Source organism: Heteronotia binoei, chromosome 9, assembly GCF_032191835.1.
Source record: "Heteronotia binoei isolate CCM8104 ecotype False Entrance Well chromosome 9, APGP_CSIRO_Hbin_v1, whole genome shotgun sequence".
NCBI lineage: Eukaryota > Metazoa > Chordata > Lepidosauria > Squamata > Gekkonidae > Heteronotia > Heteronotia binoei.
In genome coordinates, this window is record NC_083231.1 from 29,368,435 (window position 1) to 29,390,600 (window position 22,166).

At 43.6% G+C, this 22,166-nt stretch overlaps 1 protein-coding gene across 3 annotated transcripts in view; it reads left to right on the forward strand.

The window, feature by feature from the left end:
- CRACD (capping protein inhibiting regulator of actin dynamics) overlaps positions 1 to 22,166 on the forward strand; it is an 87,767-nt gene that overhangs the window by 23,693 nt on the left and 41,908 nt on the right. For all 3 annotated transcript variants that reach the window (XM_060246394.1, XM_060246396.1, XM_060246395.1), the window contains exon 2: positions 12,780 to 12,948. In XM_060246394.1, the coding sequence (XP_060102377.1) occupies positions 12,780 to 12,948 (169 nt within the window). The remainder of the gene's footprint in view (positions 1 to 12,779; positions 12,949 to 22,166) is intronic.

A 22,166-nucleotide genomic window follows, 5' to 3' on the forward strand; every position in this document is an offset into this window, starting at 1 on the left:
GAGAAGAGAAAGGAATATGTTTCCCAGGAGCAGTATTTAGAATCCCTGCTGAGATCACACAAACTAGTGATAAGGCTCAAACAACAGGGTGTATTTTAGGGAACATTTTCTGCCTCTCCTTCTCTTCCAATTCACTCCCCAAAGCAGAGCCTTCAGCTTGCCTCAGGACTGGGCTAGCGTAACTCTGTCTCTGTTTGAAATTGCAGCTGGATAACCGGGGGGAAAAATTCTGCACGGCTGTCTTCTCAGTCAATGTATTATTGAAAAGATTGCCTATCCCCCTTCACATGTGATGTAAACCAAGGTAGTGCTTGGTCTCAGTGAGTCTCATTGAGAGCTATGGTACAAAAATATTTATTTAAATGAAAATGTTCACATTTATTATTCTGCAGCAACTGACTGAGCAAGGATACAAAGTAAAGATACATACAATGCAGATCTCTTATTCTGAATGTTGGAAGTTTGTTCTCCATAATCACATAATCCTACTAAAAGCACAAAGGGAAAGCATACTGTTGGTCTATGCTTTTCTAGATCTCTAGAGAGTGCAAGTGTGCTAAGTCATCCCTGTGATAGCTAATCAGAGGGAGACACAGGTACTAGGCTGAGCCTGTAGATGGCGACGTAGATCAAGTACTGCGAGTGCTGGCTGACTCATTGGGAGATACTCTAAGTGACCAGCTGGTGGCGGCATAGATACCCAGTGAGAAGTGAAGTAGGGATCTGCGCTTAGATAAAATCAAGCTGAATATGTATCCCCAAAATACCTTTGGGTCTCCCAAATGGTATCCAGGGTTCTCCAGGGCACTTGTAAATGGGTCCCAAAAAATCCTGGAAATATTCAGGGTTGACAGAGTATTCAGAGCCAGTGTCTGAAGGCTCCCACAACTATTCCCCTCCCCCGCCCCACCCCACCTCAGAATGCTTGTGTTTCTTCTCAGGCTTGATATTGGCTTGCCAATTTGATTTGTATTAGGCCATGCCCTTTTAAATGGTTTTTCTTGATGTTATAAAGTTGTGTTCTTTGCTCGGGTTGCTTCGTGTCATTTGCTTTTTGCAGTGGATTCTTGGGTTTTATATTGTTTTAGGTTCTTTGGTTGTATTTTGGCTGCATTCTCTGATTTTACATTTACTAGGCTTGCAGCAGAGTTCCCATTCAGTTTGACATGGGCGTTCTTGGGTTGTGCAGACTGAAACTCACAGGCCAGCAGGGGTGTTCTGTGATGGTGCTGGGAATTATCTTGCATGTTGATGTGATGCCAAAGAACCCCTTCTATTTCCCCCCATTGTGTTGGTGGGGAACAGGGGCCCCAGGTCTGCCACCCTGAGGGCCTATAGTGGATTGGCCTTTCGTCCTACAATGCTCCAGACATCATAAGCACTGGGCATTTCCCTAACTTTGAAATAAACAAAATGGTCATGGACAAGGCCTTTTTTAAAAAGAAAAGGCCCAGCTGGAACTCATTTGCATATTAGGCCACACCCCCTGATGCCAAGCCAGCCAGAATTGCATTCCTGCTAAAAATAAATAAAAAATCCAATGCTCTACTTTCCCATTAAAAACAAATGATTCATGGTAGCTGTAGCTACTCTAGCCATGCTGCCTTCACCTAAGCCTATGCCTACATTAGATGGGATCTGAGAGCAATGGGGAGATTTGGGGGGGGGGGTGCCTGGTGAGGGTAGAGTTTGGAAAGGAAAGGGAGGTCAGCAGGGTTGGGAGGCTAAAGCTGCCATTTTATTCCAGGGGAATTGATCTTTGTTTATTCCAGGCTGGAGATCAGTTGTAATTCTAGCTCAGCTTGGAGGTTGGCAGTCCTGGGTGCAACTCTGATTCAGATGGCACTGATAAAAATATCTGGGATATGATATATGCATGCAGATTTGGTAGGATCAAATGCTATAATAAAATAATGGTTTCACTAGCATGGTTTATCTCAGTTTTTTTAGTCTTTGCTTTGAACTCTTTGAAGAGCCCCGTAGCGCAGAGTGTTAAAGCTGCAGTACTGCAGTCCTAAGCTCTGCTCACAACCTGAGTTCGATCCCCGGTGGAAGCTGGGTTTTCAGGTAGCTGGCTCGAGGTTGACTCAGCTATCCATCCTTCTGAGGTCGGTAAAATGAGTCCCCAGCTTGCTGCGGGGAAAGTGTAGATGACTGGGAAAGGCAATGGCAAACCACCCCGTAAAAAGTCTGCCGTGAAAATGTTGTGAAAGTAACGTCACCCCAGAGTCAGAAATGACTGCTGCTTGCACAGGGGACCTTTCCTTGAACTCTTTGGGAATGGGATTGTTGCACCCAAATCCTTCCGGCCCATTTGCTGCTCTCTCTGCATCTCCCCAGAGCAATAGTTGCTTCAAGGGAGGATAAATACATTTGTTTGTTAATCATTTAATTACTTTACATAATGGGTAGAAGCATATATTTACAAGCCTTTTTTCATTTTACTAAAATCCTACCACCACAAATAAAAACATGGAAACAGGTGGAACATTAAAAATAACATTTGGTGCAGAAAGTGTGGGGATGACAGTCAGGATTCATTCTCGGTGCAGGAGGTCGTGGAATCAGGGGGAATTTTAATGAGAGAGACCAGTTTACAATTGAATATGTAAAATCTTTTTAAAAAATTAAATTAAAATTGGAAGAACCAGGGTTTCTTTCAGAATTATATTAAAGTACTCCTGCAAACTAGCATTGATAAAATGTTTCATTTATTAAATGATGTATAGAATTCTAGGAAGGCCACATATTTCAGCTGTCCTTATTTATCAAAGACAGTCCTTGTTTTTATATTCAGGTGGGTAGCTGTGTTGGTCTGAAACAACAGAAAAAAGTGTGAGTCCAGTGGCACCTTTAAGACCAACAAAGTTTAATTCTGGGCACAAGCTTTTGTGTGCAGATGAAAGCTTATACCCAGAATCAAACTTTGTTGGTCTTAAAGGTGCCACTGGACTCTAACTCTGTTCTCGTCTCTGTTGTTGTCCCTGCTAAATTGCTGGCCCCATGTAATCCCTGTTTTTAGCTTTTGAGCTTGCGTTTTGTGAGCTTGAGTTGCCAGTGTAGGACTTCTTCAGGGTTTAGTGACCTTCTTGGATTTCCACAAGCTAATTTGATGAAAGGGTGGATGAATGTGTCCTGTCTGTCGTGCACATTCATGTCAGTGCCCACATATGAACATTCAAGTACCATGTAGCTGCATACCCTGCCTTTTCACCCTGCAGCTCCACAGGTACATAATATATTGTTGGGCAAGTATGTTTTTTATATAGTGTATCTTTAACCAGAAGATTAAACATCCCTTTAGGTATTAAATCAGTGTAGGGCAGGTCAGTGGAGATTAAATGGATATAACATATAGCAGGCAGGGTAGAACCCCTCCATGAGATTTATATTTGTGTGTGTGTGGCTCTTTGATGTGAGTAAAGAGATGTTACAATGTGAGAGGATGTTAGCATTACAAACAGCCCCACTCTTCTGTCAAATGTGAATAACTTTTTAAAATCAAGCTAACAATTTACTACTGGAATTTATGAGGATGAGAGTATTAAAGGCTCCCTGGAGCTAGTTCTTCTGTGCCTCTAAGGCCATGCTGGAGAATTTTCAATACCTTTCCCCCCAGTGGATAAATGAAGCTAACCTTCAGCTCTTATTCACTTAGCTCTAAAGTGGGAAACACTTAATGGAAACTATATGAATCAAACATTGTTTCTGGTAAGTCTGTTTTGATCTTTGTGAGCTGTTCATTTTCCTATTATGTTAGTGCAAGTTGTATGCATTGGTCTCAGTTTTTATTTGAAGTTCTTACCTAGATAATCATATATGGTGTGTAACCTATACAAATTTGGGCCCCTTTTGCTATGATGAGGGTATTTCTTCCTCACACCATGGAAGATCTGGGTCATGTGAAAGGAACCCCCCCCCCCCCCACCGGCTTTTCCTCTTGTGTCTGTTCTTGAAAATCCCAGAGAGGGAAGCATGTTGCTGGCTTCTCTATTGTGGATCTGACGCTGTTTATGAACTGAAGAACCTCAATCTGGTAATTACTTTTTTTTTAAAAAAAATGTCCTTTTGAAGCAGTGGCATCTGAAATATGTTATATTTGTTAAGTTCCATAAGCAAAGAATAAGGTTTATATGGGCAATACATTCATCACCAGATTGCTGAGCCCCTCATGGTTCAAAGAAGAATGGATGAAATGAAATGCATTCTACATGGGCCCAGTGGTGGAGCAGCAGTAGCCCAGGAGCCATGCTGTGCCAGGCAGTGGCAGTACGGTAGCCTGAGAGCTGTGTGCTGGGCCTGGGGGTGACATGACACCCTGGGAGCTGTTCTGGGTCCAGTGTTGGAAGCATAGCAGCCTGGGAGCTGGACTGAGCCCAGTAGCCACAGCAGAAGATTGGGGGGGGGGGAATGGGATTCTCCCTCCTGCAGCTTCCTCCTCCTCCACCAAGCCAGCAGCCTACCATCCACCTACTGGTGGGGAGAGCAGCAAGGGTGGGGAGGGTGAATGGAAAGGATGGGGAGGTAGTGGAGGGCCAAGGGTGGAGCTAGATAAGAAGAGCTCCAAAGGTGGGGATGATAGGAGTGCCAAGGGTGGGGGGTAGGTGGGGAGAGCAGCAAGGGTGGAGATGAGTGTATGTCAAGTGTAGAGGGTAGTAGAGTGCCTAGGGTGGGGGGGGTAGGTGGGGAGAGAGCAAGGGTGGGGGTTCAGTGAATGCCAAGGATGGGAGATAGAAAGGAAGAACCTCAAAGGGGGCGGATCAGTGGAGTGCCAGGGGTAGAGGGTAAGTGGGCAGGGCTTCAAGGGCGGGGGTAGATAGGGAGAGCTTCCTGTAAGGGTGGGGGGGTAGTGGAGTATGAAAGGTGGGGTAGTTAGGGAGAGCAGCAAGGGTGGTGGGTAGGTGGAGTGGAGACAGCTGCAGTGGTGAGGGTGAGTGAAGTGCCAGGGGTGGGGAGAGCAGGAAGGGTTAGATAGACTGGTGGAGAAAAGAAGGGGCAAAAGAGATGGGGTAGATTGACAGATAAGGGGAAAGGAGTGAAATGGGGGTTGGTTGGCAGATAAGGGGAGGGGAGAAAGAAGGGGAAGACTATTAGAAAAGGAGGAAGAGGGGAGGAACCAAAGGTGGGGAAAGGATGTACCCTCTCCGCAAGCTTCTTGCAGGTCCCCACTTGTGCATGTCTAATCCAGCCCTTCATCTACTACTTCCTCAGTAGTAATATTCCTGCCCCTTCTGTTGTCCTGGAAAGGTCCTAGAGTTTCAGTCCATGTTCCCTCTAGCTGAGTTAGTGTGAGATAGCTTACAGTTGTTTAGTTTCCAGCTCACACATTTTTTTCTTAGTTCAGGAAAAATGGCCCCAGAGCAAACTAATTTATGCATTAGCTCACAACTTTAATGCCAGTAGAATATTTGCTCACAAGACCTCACAGCTTAGAAGGGGCATTGGTTTCAGTTAATGATGATTTGGGGGAGGCATTAAGGTATCTTTAAAGGCAGATAACTTCAGAAGAGATTGACTTGTGAGAGTGAATCCCATCCCAAAAATGCTGAACGTTGAGTTGGAACCAGAAACAGCTCTTTGAGCCTTATCCAACAGCAGCTGAAAAGCCGACAACTCCAGTTTTCCCCTCAACAATTAGGAGGCAAATACTAATGACCAGCTATCAAAAGGTAGCACAATGGGGTTGCCAGCTCCAGGTTGAGAAATTCCTGGAAATTTGGGAATAGAGTGTGGAGAGGATGGAGTTTGGGGAGGGAAGGAACCTCTCAGTGGGGTATAACACCATGGAGTCCACCCTGCAAAGCAGCCATTTTCTCCAAGGGACTAATCTGTGTAGTCTGGAGAAGAAGAAAAAGAGAAGAAGAGATTGGATTTATACCCAGTCCTTCGCTTGCAACAGACACCTTATGAGGTAGGTGTGGCTAAAAGAGCTCTTTCTAGAACTGCTCGTGAGAGAGCAGCTCTTTCAAGAACTATGACTGACTCAAGGTCACTTAGCAGGTGCATGTGGAAGAGTGGGGAATCAAATTTGGTTCTCCCAGATTAGAATCTGCGCTCCTAACGACTACACCAAACAGACATCAGTTGTAATTTTAGGAAATCTCCAGGCCTCACCTGGAGGTTGGCAATTGTTGCAGCTCTAGAAAAAAGAAAATTCTAATTGTCCATGGGACTGAAGAATATCCAACCCCCACTCTGGCCTATCCTATAGATTCTTTAAACCCCAACCTCCCACAATCAAATAAGAAGGGGGCTTTGATTAAAGGATTGGTAGTGTGTAGCTACATGCTCCCTAAGTGTCTATTATTTGTAAATCTCCTAGACTGAGGCTGTTATTATTTGTGAAGTAAACAGAAATCACTTTGCCCAAGATATCTGATGAGAGACAAGATGCAGATGGAGATGGATCACAAAGGTTTAACTAAAAAGTATTTCATAGGATAAATATTATATATTGGCTTCAATATATAAAGTAAAACTGGCTTTCAACTTCACCCCCCAAGATTACAAACTTTTCCGCAGTAAGAGTAACTACTTGATAGTCTTATTTCAGGTAAACTAAAAACCCCTGAAGGGAGATTTCTCTAGACAGGTTACCTCAGCTTACAAGGTTTCACTGGAACCTACAACCTTAACAGACAGGATCCTTGAGTCCACAGGTTGAGGGTTGCTATTTTAACACATAAAGAACCTGTAAATTAGGAATGTTGGGCCCTTAACAGTCTGCTAATTTATTTCACTTAAGCTTTCTTTCTTAAACTGACCCCAAATACTAACTAAAAGCCAAATGAAAATCTGGCTAAGCTGACCCTCTTATCCAGATAGATCGAGGTAGGTAGCTGTACTGGTCTGAAGCAATAGAATAGAGTCCAGTGGCATTTTTAAAACCAACCGTAAAACTTTGTTGATCTTAAAGGTGCCACTGGACTCTTAACTTTATCCTCTTACCAGAGCCTTGAAATTTCCTGTCTGAGAAATATCGGACTGGCTTATCCCTCTCATCCATTGGAGTTCTGTGGTCTCTGATTGACTGGCAATCACTTGGATGTGCATGAGGCCAAAACCACAAGGACATTTGGGGATGACTGACACATCCTGGTAGGACTTTTGGGGATAACTGACACACAACCTAATAGCCTATCAAGATATGGGAAGGTGAATGTCTATGTATTCCTGCCAAGTGGTGGAGCAGTAAAAAGACTTAACTGCAAGGTTCAAAGTTGCGTCAGTGTTTAGATATATTAATGATTAAGTTGCAGGAAAGCACTGGATTTTTAGAACATTTGCTGTGATTTCTTTACATGCCTCATAAAATCAAGCATATAGTTGATTCTAAGCAGGGCTTTTTTTTGTAAAAAAAAAAAAGCCCAGCAGGAACCTATTTGCGTATTAGGCCACACCCCAGTTGTCACCATTGTTTCCACACAGAGCTTTTTTGTAGAAAAAGCCCAGCAGGAACTCATTTGCATATTAGGCCACACCCAAGCCAGTCAGAACTGCATTCCAGTATGTTCCTGCTCAAAAAAGGTCCTGATTCTAAGTGATGACCACACTCTAGAAATGATAGCCTCAACTTGGGGATCCCTCGGAATTACAGCTGATCTCCAGACTATTTTGGAGATTCTGTGGGATTCCAATCCACTGAGGCCCCCATCCTCCCCAGGAGCCATCCCCAAATTTTCCAAGAGTTTCCCAACCTGGATCTGGCAACCCTGTCGCTCCCCCCCTTTCCCCACCAATGGCCGGGGGGGTCTGGCAATTAAGGAAGGAAGGTGTCTGCTTTCCTCCCTCTTCCTTAATGGCTGCTCTGGTGTATGTGTCTGTGGGCATGTGGATAACTTAAAATGTAAGTCACCTTAGGCAAGATATTATTTGAAATAAGCTTGCAGGAGTAACCTGTGAGTCAGCTAAGTGATGCTCATCTTAGGAGGAAACTATATTTGCATTTTGTTTTTTTTATCTGACAGTCTTTTCAGGTACCTGCAAAATCTATTCCTATCCAACATTTGAATTCATTTATAAAAATGTATTTCTAAAAATATTTCAGCTAAATCCTTCTCCTGGGAGAAATCAATTTATGCAGAGTTTTTAATAGAATTCTTGCTAGCCATTCTGAAGGGAGATGGGCTTTGATGACACTCCTTAATTAGTTCCTGGTATTTTAGTAATGCTATATCGGAGGCAAATCAGTTGCAATCTGTTGTGAAACCAATCCCTTTATGTTGCCGTTTGGCTTTAGTGATATGATGATGGATTAGAAATCTAGTTTCTTATTTCTGTTTCCAGATTGAATGTCATTAAATGACGTTTTCCATATGTAACAGCATTCAATGATAGTGGACTTTTGTGGGGGAGGGAGATGGTGGTGTATTTGTTTCTACTTGTTGATCCTTGTAGAAAAAAAATCACCACCACCAAACACCCTCCCCCCCCCCCCCCCAATTGATTTTATACAATCCCAGTTTTAAAAATTTAATGAAGGTTGCCGTGGTAGTTTTAGAAAACCTGTGTACCATGTAGCTCCTTACTCATGTAGCACCTTATGCACCTTACTCACCCTCCAGGTGGGGTCTGGAGTATTCCCAGAATTACAACTGCTCTCCAGACTACAGAGATCAGTTCCCCTGAAGGAAACAGCTGCTTTGGCAAAACTCTATGTCAACAAGAAGGCTCTTGTTAAATAAGCAGGATTCTTATCAGAAGGTTAAACAAAATCCTCAGAAAGCTTCAAGATGACTCTCAAGCAGATAGTAGATTAAGGAGGTTTATTATTGCTGAATAAAAAATCATCTACAGCTTCTGCAAAGAGGATTTCAGGCAAGAACTTCTTGATAATAAAGAACACAGCAATTTGGTGCTCTGGCAAAGATTTATTAATTGAAAAATCCCTGGAAAATGGGAATGGGTAGCCTCTCCTTCCCCAACAATGGAGTTCCAAGCAGACTCTCACAGTATTGTTAAAGCAAGAGGACTCCTGTGTCAGAATGTAGGGTTGCCTTCTGCTTTTGCAAATGATTTCCAGACTGTAGAGATCAGGGCCCCTGGAGAAAATGGCTACTTGAAGGGTGGGTTCTATGACCTTATATTGGAGTTGCCAGCAACCAGATCCCACTGGGGTTTAGGGTAGCCAAGTACCTTTAAGCCCCCGGTGGGGAATTCTGGCTGGTTCACATGCAGCACGATGACGTCACCCAGAAGTGATGTCATTGCGTCGGTGACATCACACGGCGACCGCTCTAGGTGATTCCAGGAAAACTCTATGGTTTCCCCCAGACGCTCTAGCTATTTGGGAGGGGAAAACTATATGGTACCTATTGTGCCATAGAGTTTCCCCTCCCAAATGGCTAGAGCATCTGGGAAAACCATCATCGGCGCGATGAGGTGACATCATCGCACTGGCGACGTCAGGGGAGGTTCCCCCCACTGGCCCAATGTGGGCCGGCGGGTTGGGAACCTCCCAGGATGGGGGAATCCCCACCGAGACTAGGGTCTTGGCAGTCCTACTGGGGTTTACCCTGCTTTTGGGGGCTTTGATCCGCCCACCCCAAACAAGGGTTTCACTGAGGACTCCATATTGTCTAGTTGTGCCCACAGAGTGGATAATGCAGGGGATCCTCAAGGCAGTTTAAAGATTTCTACAGGCAGTAGAGGTCAGTATGCAGGTGCTATTTATGGGACAACTGGGGAGTCAGGAGTAGGATTGCCAACTTCCAAAGAGTTACAACTGGTCTCCATTTTACAGAGATCACTTTCTGAGAGAAGACTCTGGCAGTTTCAGAGAGTAAACTTTATGACATCACATCCAAGCAGAGCTTCCTGCTCTCACCAAACTCTGCCATCCCCAGTATGTGCCCTCATATTTCCAAGAATTTACTAACTTGGAGTTGCCAACCCTAGTCAAGGATAGGATTGCCAGGTCTCCCCTGGCCACCACTAGGGAATGGGGAGGGGCAGGGTTGCCAGACCGATGTTGGAAAACTGGAGATTTGGGAATGGAGCCTGGGGAGGACAGGGACTTCAGTAGGGAGCAATGGCATAAAGCAGTGTTTCCCATTTGCATGGTCGTGACCCGGTACCGGGCCACGGAAGCTTCACTACCGAGTCACCAGAAAAGCCAAAGCTAGCCCTGCCCCATCTCTGTGTTGTGCAGAGAGAAGCTGGGCTGCCTCTCCTTCCTTCTCCCCCACTCCCAGTGTTTGAGAGAAAAGCTAGCATCCACTGGCACTTTAGACCCATGAAGTGTTCTTTAAGGTATGAGCTTTCATGTGCCTCGCAGTATGTTCTTTTGGGGAGATTTTCCCGGGAGGCCTGGGTGGCAAAGAAGGGTGTGTGTGCTTTCTTTCTTTCTTTCTTTCTTTCTTTCTTTCTTTCTTTCTTTCTTTCTTTCTTTCTTTCTTTCTTTCTTTCTTTCTTTCTTTCTTTCTTTCTTTCTTTCTTTCTTTCTTTCTTTCTTTCTTTCTTTCTTTCTTTCTTTCTTTCTTTCTTTCTTTCTTTCTTTCTCTCCCTCCCTCCCTCCCTCCCTCCCACCTGGAGGCTGGCATCCCTAGATCTGAGCTACTGAAGTGTTATTACATGCTCATAGACACTGAATATTGAGAAGTTCAAGGGACAGGGGGGGAAAGGTTTAGGTATGCACAGTTCTGTGACCTGTTGGGTATACCAACCTCCTGGTGGGGCCACAGAGATCAGTTCCTTTTGGGAGGGAGGGCTGTGTACCATCACATCCAGTGTTCCCTCTAAGCTGAGTTAGCATGAGCTAGCTCACAGATTATTAGCCTCCAGCTCACACATTTTTGTCTTAGCTCAGGAAGGATGACCCCAGAGCACAATAATTTATACAGTAGCTCACAACTTCAATGCCAGTCGCTCACAAAGTAGAATTTTTGCTCACAAGACTCTGCAGCTTAGAGGGAACATTGATCACATCCCTAATGAACTCCTTCCCCAAACTTTGCCCTTCCCAGGATCCACTTCCAAATCTCCAAGAATTCCCCAAGCCAGAGATGGTAACTCGTGGGAAGGAGTGCAGAGGTGGTGAACTATCACATTAGTGTTTAGCTGCTGGGTTGCATATGTGAATAGTGTATGATTTTGGACTAAGAGCAGGAAATAGAAAAACTACAGAGATGATAACCATCACACATATATAAATAATTCTACATCTCTTGTACATCCCATTTTAGGCAAATTCTGCCAGTATTTCTGAAGGTGTGTCTTCTTCAAGGATAGTTATGTCTTGGCACATGTGATGTTTATGGCAGGTTGATTTGAGGTCAGATGAACTGACTCTGTTACCACGGAGCATTTTGTCTATGTATTTCCTCTTGTCTTAGTTATCTTCCTGAGAAAATGATCTTCTTGTCCGACTTCACTTCCTTGGTATGCGCCTCCCCAGTTGGTATCTAATAATAAGGACCATATTTGGAACTGAATAAGGACCAAGGAGCCATTGGCTGCTCACATTCCCTCAGTCACATGATCACGTGAAGCTGCCGTATACTGAATCACACCCATGGTCCATTAAAGTCAGTATTGTCTACTCAGACTGGCAACAGCTCTTCAGGGTCTCAGGCAGGGGTCTTTCACATCATCTATTGCCAGATCTTTAAACTAGAAATGCCAGGGATTGAACCTGGGACCTTCTGCATGCCAAGCAGATGCTCTACCACTGAGCTACAGTCCCCTCTGAGATGTCAGGATTGAGATCCAGTATTGTATAGCAGTTAATGTGCCAGATTAGGATCTGGGAGACCCACACTGGGATGAAGTTTGCTGGGTGATTTTAAGACAGTCATTCTCTCTTGGACTAGCCTACCTCACATGGAGATATAAAATGGCAAAAGGGAAAGGATGCACATCTTAGTTTCTTGGAGAAGGGGCAATATAAAAATGTACTAAATCAATAAATGAATGAAGCCATTGGGTTTTAAGTCAAAGTCTGGAATGAGTTAAATATTAATCAGGCTCTCATTCTATGTAGCCTTTCTTGGGAATAGATCTCATTTAATTCAGTGGGACATCTGGACACTGATGTGTATAAGATTCCTGCCTCCCTAACTATATGTTGGTTCTTTTTTCACCAAGATGTTGCTATCTTATAGTAATGGGTTTCATATAAACCACAATGCCTGCATATGTGACTAGAAAACGGTTGCCATGGGATATGAGACTAAAAACAAGATGCTCAGGTGCAACCTTGAAGTCTGATGATGACTCAGGAGAACAAACCTTGAATTAACATCTCTGGCAAACCCAGCACTGCCCGTCCTATCCCATCGTTGTAACTAACCTCTTTGTTTGCTTACAAAGAATCACACACACTGATAGCACTATGTAAATAATACATCGTAAAGTCATTTGCAGTTTTGCTCTCCACACAGTGACGTCTAGCGTCTGCTGCAGATGCCCTTCCTTTAGCACAATGAGGATAAAGACGTGCATTGCACAAAACCCTTAAAAAAGATTAATCCCACTGTGGATGCATAGCACCATGTTTTGGCGCTTGCAATTCATTTTTGTCCCTTCTAAAAAATTAGCCTGCTCTGACAATGGAGTGTGAATAGAACTAGAGAGCAGATGTTTTAATGGTTTTAGTTGTGCTTTGTCACTACAGGCAGAAAGCAGCAGCCGTACAATTGAAATTCTAAGCACAGCGTCTGTTTAGGCTTCCTGCTCTTTGGCCTCATTTTTCCTTGGCGAGTGCTTAACCAAACTGCCTTTTGCTCTGAGGTCCAGCATTGATCAGCTCTTTTTGTGCATGCTTGTCTTGTTATCTGCAGACAAGAAAAAGTCAAACAAATTCCAGCCATTTAAGAAGTTTTTTGGTCGGAGGAAAAAACGGGAGGCAACTCCAGATCGCGAGGATGCCAAGTTGAAACCCAGCCATTCCTTTGGAAATGTCTGCAATGGCTTGCTCTCTTCCGACGAAGAGACAAACGATGGCTTGAGGTAAGCGGATGACGTGGGTTTCCGGTGGCTGGACCTTTTTGCGCTGAGCCGGCCCAGAAGGATAATGGTAGGTGTGGTGAGTATTCTCAACTCAGCCGTAACAATTTGCATTTTATCAGATTATCATTGTTGCCTCTTCTAGAGTAGAAATACTTCTGGAAATCCATAAGCAGTTATTTTAAGAGAAGTTCTACTGAAGTAAGTAGTTCCCTGATTTGACTTTATCTGAAGCGAGCGAACTGGGTACTGTCGCTTTGGCGTCTCTGTCTGTTCACAATCTGATGGGTTCATTCATAATTGTAGTGTGAATATTTAATTTCATAATATTATTTTTACTGACACACATACAGTTTGTCTATTAAATCCAGAGGAGTTTATGTATAAGCCCATTGCAGCAAAATTAAGCAGGGGTCAAGTGGCACCTTAAAAAACTAACATATTTGATTCCAGCATGAGGTTTTGTGAATCAGAGCTCACTCCATCAGATACAATGACGGTATGCCCATAGACAGTGGTGTCCAGCGGTAGCTCTCCAGATGTTTTTTGCCTGCAACTCCCATCAGCCCCAGCCAGTATGGCCAATGGCTACCGTTGGCCACCCCTGCCATAGAAGATGTGTTTATACTCAGTGACAAGTTACAAAAAAATTGCTTTTTTTTTTTGCTAAATGTTGTGAGTCCTTCATGTGCCAATGGACAATATTGGCACTTTACAAAAAAGAAAAGACACCTCCCTTCCATGTTACAGTCTAACATCTTAGATGCAGTTGTGATTGGTTGATTGCATAGGGGAGAAAAGCATGGATTGTGGTGGGTGAGCCCTTTGCTAGTTCTGTTTCCAGTGAACGTAGGCAAAACACCTAATCTCCCTTCCAAATAATGGATACTTGATTATTCTACTTCAAACCCGATTTGACCTTGTTGCACAGCCAGTGACTTCATTAGGTATATGAAGGTATCTGAATTCTTCCCCCAGCTCCCTGTGAATTCTTTCCAGCTTCTCAGTCCCTTCCTTTGCCCTCAAAATGTGCTTTGCAACAATTAGAAGAATCTTAATGAATGAAAAGCCTAGTTACACAGGGACCAGGGACCCAGGAAATGTTCGTGGCAAGAATTTTATAGCTCTGAAAATGGCATTTTCCCAGAACTCCTTATGCCAAATACACTACTGTGTACAGCAGCATCTGAGTATCAGGAACCCTGGGAAATATTGTTGCCAGGTCTCCTGATATCATAGTAGAATGTCAGGAGTCCTAGAAACATTTCCCAGAGTTCCCAGCACCTGGAACGCCACCACAATAGAATTTTAAGGTTTACTGCAGACCAGCCATATGCATTGCAAATGCCAAATAAGTTAGGGTGGGATTGGGAAGTGATGATGCTGACAATAGAACCAAGACCATTCCAAGCCTGCTCAAACTTTGGAGGAATTTGGGCCCAGAAAGGGCTCAGCAAATCCTGAGTTTGTGGAGTTTGGGCCCAGAATCCTCATTTTGAGAATCAAAAATAATCACTAATAAGATTAAAGCAAGTACATTCAAATCTATTTTTTTAAAGGCATTGGCAAGAATTAAAGCACATGTGATGCTCTGGTCCTTGTCACCTAGTACTTGAACTGAGTGAGTACTGAATTGCTTTTCTATCCTCTCTCAGATTTGGGTTTTCCAGTACTGAAGGATACAGATTGGGTAGTTGAGGTAACATTGTGCAACTGTAATTTTAAGAGTAAAAATTGGCTGGAGAAAGACTTCAAACTTTGCTGAGCTGATTGGTAGGGTTGTAGGATAATGACTTGCCTATAGCCATCCAATAAAGTTTATGGCTGAATGGGTATTTGAACCCAGAACCATCCAGCCCAACTCTGATAGTCCACCCACTACCATACTGTCTGGGTACTATAACCCAGGGATATGATAACTACAATCCTGAGCGATTTGCTTTTTATAAACAAGAATCCTGGTAATAAACTGATTTTCTTCATAAATTTGAACAATGAACCACTCAGGATATTGTAATAGTTTTAAGGCTTAACTAATCAATGTTAATTGACCCTGAATATACACTCTCACTTGGTGGACTAGTGCCAAACTAGATAATACATTCTATGAATCAGGTCATGGAAACCTTACTGATGAAGAATGTATCATCCAGTATGGCCCTTAGATGAAGCCCTTCTGCTCTGGCATTCTTTGAAAGAATCAGGGCAAGCAGCAGGTACTAGTTGGTCCATCGGAAATTTGCCAGTTTCCCAGCAGCAGATCACAGCCTGTCTTCTATTTACCCTACTTATATCATAATCAAGTATGTTCACTACGAGCTGAGAAATTGCTACACTAAGATCACCAATATGAGGCCAGTATCTGTGCAGGATGCAACAGAACATATGCAGTGATATAGGTAAGGGGGCAGTTTTGAAAATCTGTAGATCTCTGTGTGTCAGTAATTTATGCCAAAGAAGATGATATTGGATTTATATCCCGCCGTATACTCTGAATCTCAGAGTCTCAGAGCAGTCACAATCTCCTTTACCTCCCCACCACCACCACAACAGACACACTGTGAGATGTGCGGGGCTGAGAGAGCTCTTACAACAGCTGCCCTTTCAAGGACAACTCTTGCAAGAGCTATGGCTGACCCAAGGCCATTCCAACAGCTGCAAGTGGAGGAGTGGGGTATCAAACCTGGTTCTCCCAGATAAGACTATGCACTTAACCACTACACCAAAAAGATCCTGTTCATACTTAACTGGAGTGCCTAGACTTCCAACTGTCATACAAGACTGAAAATGTTTCCAAGCCTGAGGAAACATCACCTTCCCTATCCTAGTTTCAGTGATGAATATGTGACATTTAAATATTACCAGAAAGGGCAAGCAATTTATTTTTCTGTGGTTTTTATTGAAAGAAAATTGAATCATAGACTGTTAATGAGTCAAATTATGCCAGACTGATAAATGTGCAGATTCAGAGTTAAGCCACTATAAAACTGTTGGGTCTGTGTATCAGAGCCTTTCTTATTTCATCAGAGGTGGCATTTCTAGACCTCTAGATGCAGAGGAGATCAACTCTTCATATGCGAAATAAATAAAGTCCATGTTTTATGACAGTGTTCTGCAGAAGAGATATTTTCAGTGGCAAACTTGTGACATATAAACTATTATTCAAGGCACCATTTCTGTTTGAATGTGGAAGATGTAGCATGTCATCTTTTATTGTGATTCTTTTAGTTGAAAGCTGAGATCTCCCAATTAATGATGGGCTTGTTTTGGTGAGAGTAGGACCTGTACTAGGCCTTAACATTAACAAGCCACAACTGGGAACCATGTTTACAAATCTTTCATAAGTGACCTGCCTCCGTTTCAATGCCATGGTTTAACACTTGCCTTGCCCAAATGTTCAGGTTGTATTTATAAAGACAAAATTGTCTCAATTTTGCATTAATTATGTCATCCAGAGGACAATCTGTACACGCCATCTGTTCCTCCTATTGCTGTGCTCTCATCATTTAACAAACCCAGTTCACTGATGGCCTGAAGGGGTCTTTATTTCTAAGAGACATGCACAGTATTTCATTTAATCCTTAACAATCTTGTTTATATCTGATAACTTATTCAATGGGAGCACCATCACCCCCAGATGTGCTGAAGAGGATAATAACATAATTGTCCTTTTCTTCTAGCAAGCTGCTAGGAATATAGTTAGATATATCCCCAAATTTTGGGAGAATCTTTCCTAAAATTCAATATTTAGCTCCACTTGTAATTTGCCACCGGCTTTCCTTCTTCGCTTCCCCACACTTCTTATATTATGAAATCAGTCATAATCAGGGCTTTTCTTATGAAATCAGTCATAATCAGGGCTTTTCTTATAGAAAAAGCCCAGCAGGAACTCATTTGCATATTAGGCCACACTCCCTGACATCACCATTGTTTAATACAGGGCTTTTTGTAGAAAAAGTCCAGCAAGGTCTCATTTGCATATTAGGCCACACAGCCATCATGCCAAGCAAACCGGAACTGTGTTCCTGTGCGTTCCTGCTCAAAAAAAGCCCTGGTCATAATAATATACCATAGACCGATTTTGCACTCAGCTTACCCCGCAGTCACGTTCCTCTTCTCTGCGCAGCGTCTGTTGGATTTCCCACTATCTGCGCCGGAATTACAGGAAATGTCGTGGCTTTCGTGCAGCAAATGGAAACTGTTTTTTTAGTGGTTTCCGTTTGCTGCACGAAAGCTGCGACACTTCCTGTAACTCTGGCGCAGATGGTGGGAAGTCTGACGGACGCTTTGCAGAGAAGAGGAACTTGACCGCAGGGTAAGCTGAGTGAGAAATCGGTCATAGTGTCATCCTACTGTGTCACCCAGCTGCCTCCATTTTGGTTTGCCTTTCTTTCCCCCGCCACTTTGATATTGGGGTTGTTCCTCTTTGTCTTAGAAATGGCCAGAAACTTATTTCTGTGGCACTAAGTAACAGACAAAGGCATGAGAGCTGGAAGAGCGAGTAGGACCACTCCTAATCTCATCATTTTCACTGAGGATAATGATAGCGGCTCCAGACAGAACTTGAGCCTTAGTCTGTACCTAGTTTTCAGACCATTAAGCAAGGCTTCTCAGCAATTAATCATGGCACTTAAGCCACAAGGGGATCGTGCCTTAGTAGCACTGTGCTATAGAAAGAGCTAATCCCACATTAACATTTCTCACTATAAACTTCTCAATTGAGATTGATCTAATTTGGTTTGATTTGAACTGCCTGTAAGCAAGACTTCCTTCAAACACTCCACAACCTGGAGACCTTCCCTCTCTTCCTTTATTTGGAAGTGGTTTCAGGATCCTGGACCTCTCTTTTCCATCCCTTCAGCCAATCAGGTGGCATACCTATCTGTCCACCTGGCCAACTCTTTCCATGCCTGGAAGAAAGAAATCTTTTGTTTTGAACTTGTCCCTTGTCCTATAACTGGAGCCAGAATCTGTCTCCAAATTATATATATACTCAGAAGTTTGATGCTCTACTTTGCATGATCTGAATGTGTACAACAGGGGTGGCCAGACTGTGGTTCGGGAGCCACATGTGGCTCTTTCACACATATTGTGTGGCTCTCAGAAACCCCACCTCCACCCCATTGGCTAGCAGCTTGGAGAATGCATTTAAAGATGCTTTATTTCCACCTCCACCTCCCCCACCTACCTGCTTTCTTTCCACCTTCCTTCCTTCCATCTTGCAGCTCTCAAACATCTGATGTTTATTCTTTGTGGCTCTTAGGTTAAGCAAGTTTGGCCACCCCTGGTGTACAACCTTATGTGCAGTCTGTCTGGATCCAGAGCACAATTATGGGGGAGCCACTCTGCACATAACACATGCTGCTTCACTGCTTTTCCCTTGGCTTTATTTGCTATTTGGACCCTTATTCTGGAAATCAGACCTTGCTCATCAGAACTCCACACTTTATCCACTTGCTCTACTTTTTGATGTCTTGTCTCGTCTTCTTATGTGGAATATATTGCACAGTATATGGGGATTAGGGATGCCAGCCTCCAGGTGGGACTTTGCTAATTCTAAGTATAGTCTGCCATTATAAAGCTGAAATCTGGGTGGAGCTGAGGGCATGGAAAGGGAGGAATAGAAGTTAGACTCCGGTGCTTGTTGTGAGAGCCAGTTTGGTGTAGTGGTTAAGTGCATGGACTCTTAACTGGGAGAAATGGGTTTGATTCCCCACTCCTCCACTTGCAGCTGCTGGAATGGCCTTGGGTCAGCCATAGCTCTCGTAGGAGTTGTCCTTGAAAGGGCAGCTTCTGGGAGAGCTCTCTCAGGCCCACCTACCTCACAGGGTGTCTGTTGTGGTGGGGGGGGCGGTAAAGGAGATTGTAACCACGCTGAGATTCAGAGTATAAAGCGGGATATAAATCCAATATCATCATCATCTTCTTCTTCCTTTTCTTTATCCCTCTCTGGAAAACAAAATCTTGCCAAAGAGGTATTACTTAGGACACTCCCACTGATGTAAATTAAGAACCCCAGAGAAGGCCAGGATTCCAACTAACTCTGCAACCAATCATGGCGAACCATCAGAAGTGCATAAGCCTCAGCACAGAACTCATATGTCAGGATGATGTGGCTTGAGGCTACATCATTCTCCATCTCATAGTTAAAGAACTGGGAGTTCACAAATGATAATGTGAACTTTGATGACGGAGTGGTTTGCACAAGCAAGCACAACACAACAACCAGAGAAAACAAAAATAAATGAAAGGAGGATGAGTAATATTGGTCATCTTAGAACATTTACAGGTCCGGTGGCTGAGGACTTCAGACACCATCTCCCACAAGGAATCCCAGATCTGTTCTACAATGAGACTGTGAGGAACAGGCAAGTTGTGGAGGAAGCACACTATAGAAGCAGAGACCATGGTTTAATGAAAGACCTCTGCAACTCTTCCATCCTTCGTGTTCTGCAAGAAAAAAAACAAGAAAGAACAAATGTTTATTGGCCTAACAGTTCTGTACTGTTATGAGCCAGGGACACATAAAGTGGAACAAACAGCAGCTGGAGACAGAATATTAATCTACTTGTCTACAGCAGATGAGTGAGAATTATTTTGATGGCTACATCGTATCACCTAAAGATGACTCAGCCAACATGGAGGCTTGGGAAGCAGCTTGGTGATAATGCTCTTTCCTTCTAACTCAAGAACCTCTAATGAGCCTTTAATCAGAGGACTGTTTCAGCTGGTACCCATGAATCATCACTTTCCCCACAGGCAACCAAGCAGCCATTCAAAATGCACCAAGGATAGAATGTTTCCCACCTCCAGAGCCATGCAGAGCATAAACAAGACCTACTGCTGCAGCAGTGACTAGAAGGAAACAAACACAGTGGTTCTTTGGTTGGGAGTGTCACATTTTCATTGTAGAAAGACTCTTCTGCCTTCCAGAGTTCAAGTGCGAGCATTATGCAGAACGGCGATGCAGGAGAGGGGGCAGTTGCACCTGTCATTCCCCTGTCTGTCATGCAGCTTTCTCAGTCACAGGGGCCCTGCAAGAAGAATCTGATTTCTCTTTGACACAACTCACTCCACAGTGGACAATGCTCAAAAGTTCTCATGGTTTTATCCCTGTCTGTTGTCTCATGATATTAGTAGATGGGAAGCTATTACCACTCCATCCATGTGCAGAATAGCCATCTCAAATTAATCATTCAGTTCACACATTCTGTAACTCATCCATTAATGAGAGAATAGATAACAAGAGACCCAATGATAAATATTTATGTGTGAACACAGTATGCGTGCAAAGTATAATCAAGTAGCTCGTACCTGTTGTGAAATGAGTAGTCACTGAAAACATTCAAATAATTCTGTTCCTAGAAGAGTTTTTCATGCTTTACTTTTCCGAGGTTCTGGAGAAGTTGGAAATACTGTGGGATCTGGTGCAGATAGGGAGAAGGTTCGTGGACTGCCCCCCTCCCCCATGAGTCAAAGTTCTCTAGCACAAGCTGGGGCTGAATCCAGCCCGTGGCTCCTCCAGAAAAAAAGAATTATTTTCATCTTCTATATCAGGGTTTCCCAAACTTTTCTTTCCCATGGCCCATTTATTTTTACACTTCTCCTTCATGGCCAACTAAAATTCGGGGGTGGAGCCAGGAGACTTATGTCATTTCCTGTGGTGTCACTTCCAGGTCAAGAGCCAAGTGATGTCACTTCCAGGGCACACTGAACCAAAACTCCACCAAAACCAAAACTCCACTTTTTCCTGTGGCGTCACTTTCAGGGCACTCCCCCAAACCTGCCTCTTCTTCTGAAGTAACTTTGTTTTCAGAAAAATCTCTCTGAAACTCATGCTGAGCCAAAATGGGGGTGGAAAGTGGGAGGTCTGCAACTTTTTCATACATTCCCAGGGTCCTCTCTTTCCACCCTCACACCTGCATGCACCTATCTGTTTGTGTGTGCTTCTCCAGCTTGCAAGCACTCCTAATGCCCATGTTCAATTGCCTGCACCACCTACACACTCCTTCCTCAACAGCTCTGGCCAGTGTATGCAGTTGGAAGTGCTGTTGCCATTGCCATCAGGAATGCCAGCTCTGTGTACCACACACACTAGGCCCTGGCAGAGGCTGTACCTCAAAATATGCTGACACATTTAGTAGGCCCTTCCTTCAGCTGCTACTATTGGAACCCTTCCTCAAGCTACAACCAAGCTCGCTTGGTTTCAAGAAAATCTTTTGACAGCTATTTTTCATACTTTTCCTTGACTGAAATACTGGGCAATTGCTGTGAAAGGTAGCTGAGAATTGTACTGCAATTAATGAATTAATTTCAAGTTATATAAAGTTCATACAAGCTTTTCTGCAGTTATCCCAAAAAGGATATTTATGAGGGGCTTGCGGCTTTTTACTGGCTGTGTTTCCCATGCCTTTAAAAACAACCTGTTGTGCAGATATTTAGCCAGTGAACTTCTTTCATCCTTTTTAATATCTACAGGAGGAGTTTAATTTTGGTGTCAGACAGCTGTTAGGACCAGTAAAATTGTGCCAAGTTCATGGTATCATCACTTCCAGTGCTGTTGAGATATACAGCAGTAATCACCAATAATCTCTTTCTGCCGCACACCTGTAACTCTCACTCACTCACACAGAAATCTCATAGAAAGGCCAGCTGGCTACAACTGGGGGTGCCAATTTTTCAGTGACAGAGCTCCTATGTTTGCAACAACAGTATGATTAACAGAAAAGTTTCATCCAGTAAAAATGGAAGGAAAGAAAGGGAAAGAATGACATGGAAGGAAAAGAAAGGAAAAGTCATGGAAAGAAAGAACATAAGAACATAAGAGAAGCCATGTTGGATCAGGCCAGTGGACCATCCAGTCCAAAATTCTCTCATACAATGCCCCAAAAGCACCAAAATATCCACCAGTGGGGCCAGGGCACTAGAAGCCCTCCCACTGTTGCTTTCCTCCACCCCCAGCACCAAGAATAGAGACAGAGCATCCCTTGCAGAGGGCAAAAGAAAGAAGGGGGGGACAAAGAGGGAAAAAGCCTTACTCACCATCAGATGACCCCAGCCAGCAACAATTCTGCCCGAGGGTCGTTTGGTAAAAAAAAAAAATAGCTACTGGAATGCCCACTCCCCGCCCCTCCCGGCTGAAAAAAACACACACCCCTTCTTTGCCGCCCAGGCCTCCAGGGGAAATCTCCCCAAAAGAACATACTGCTAGGCACATGAAA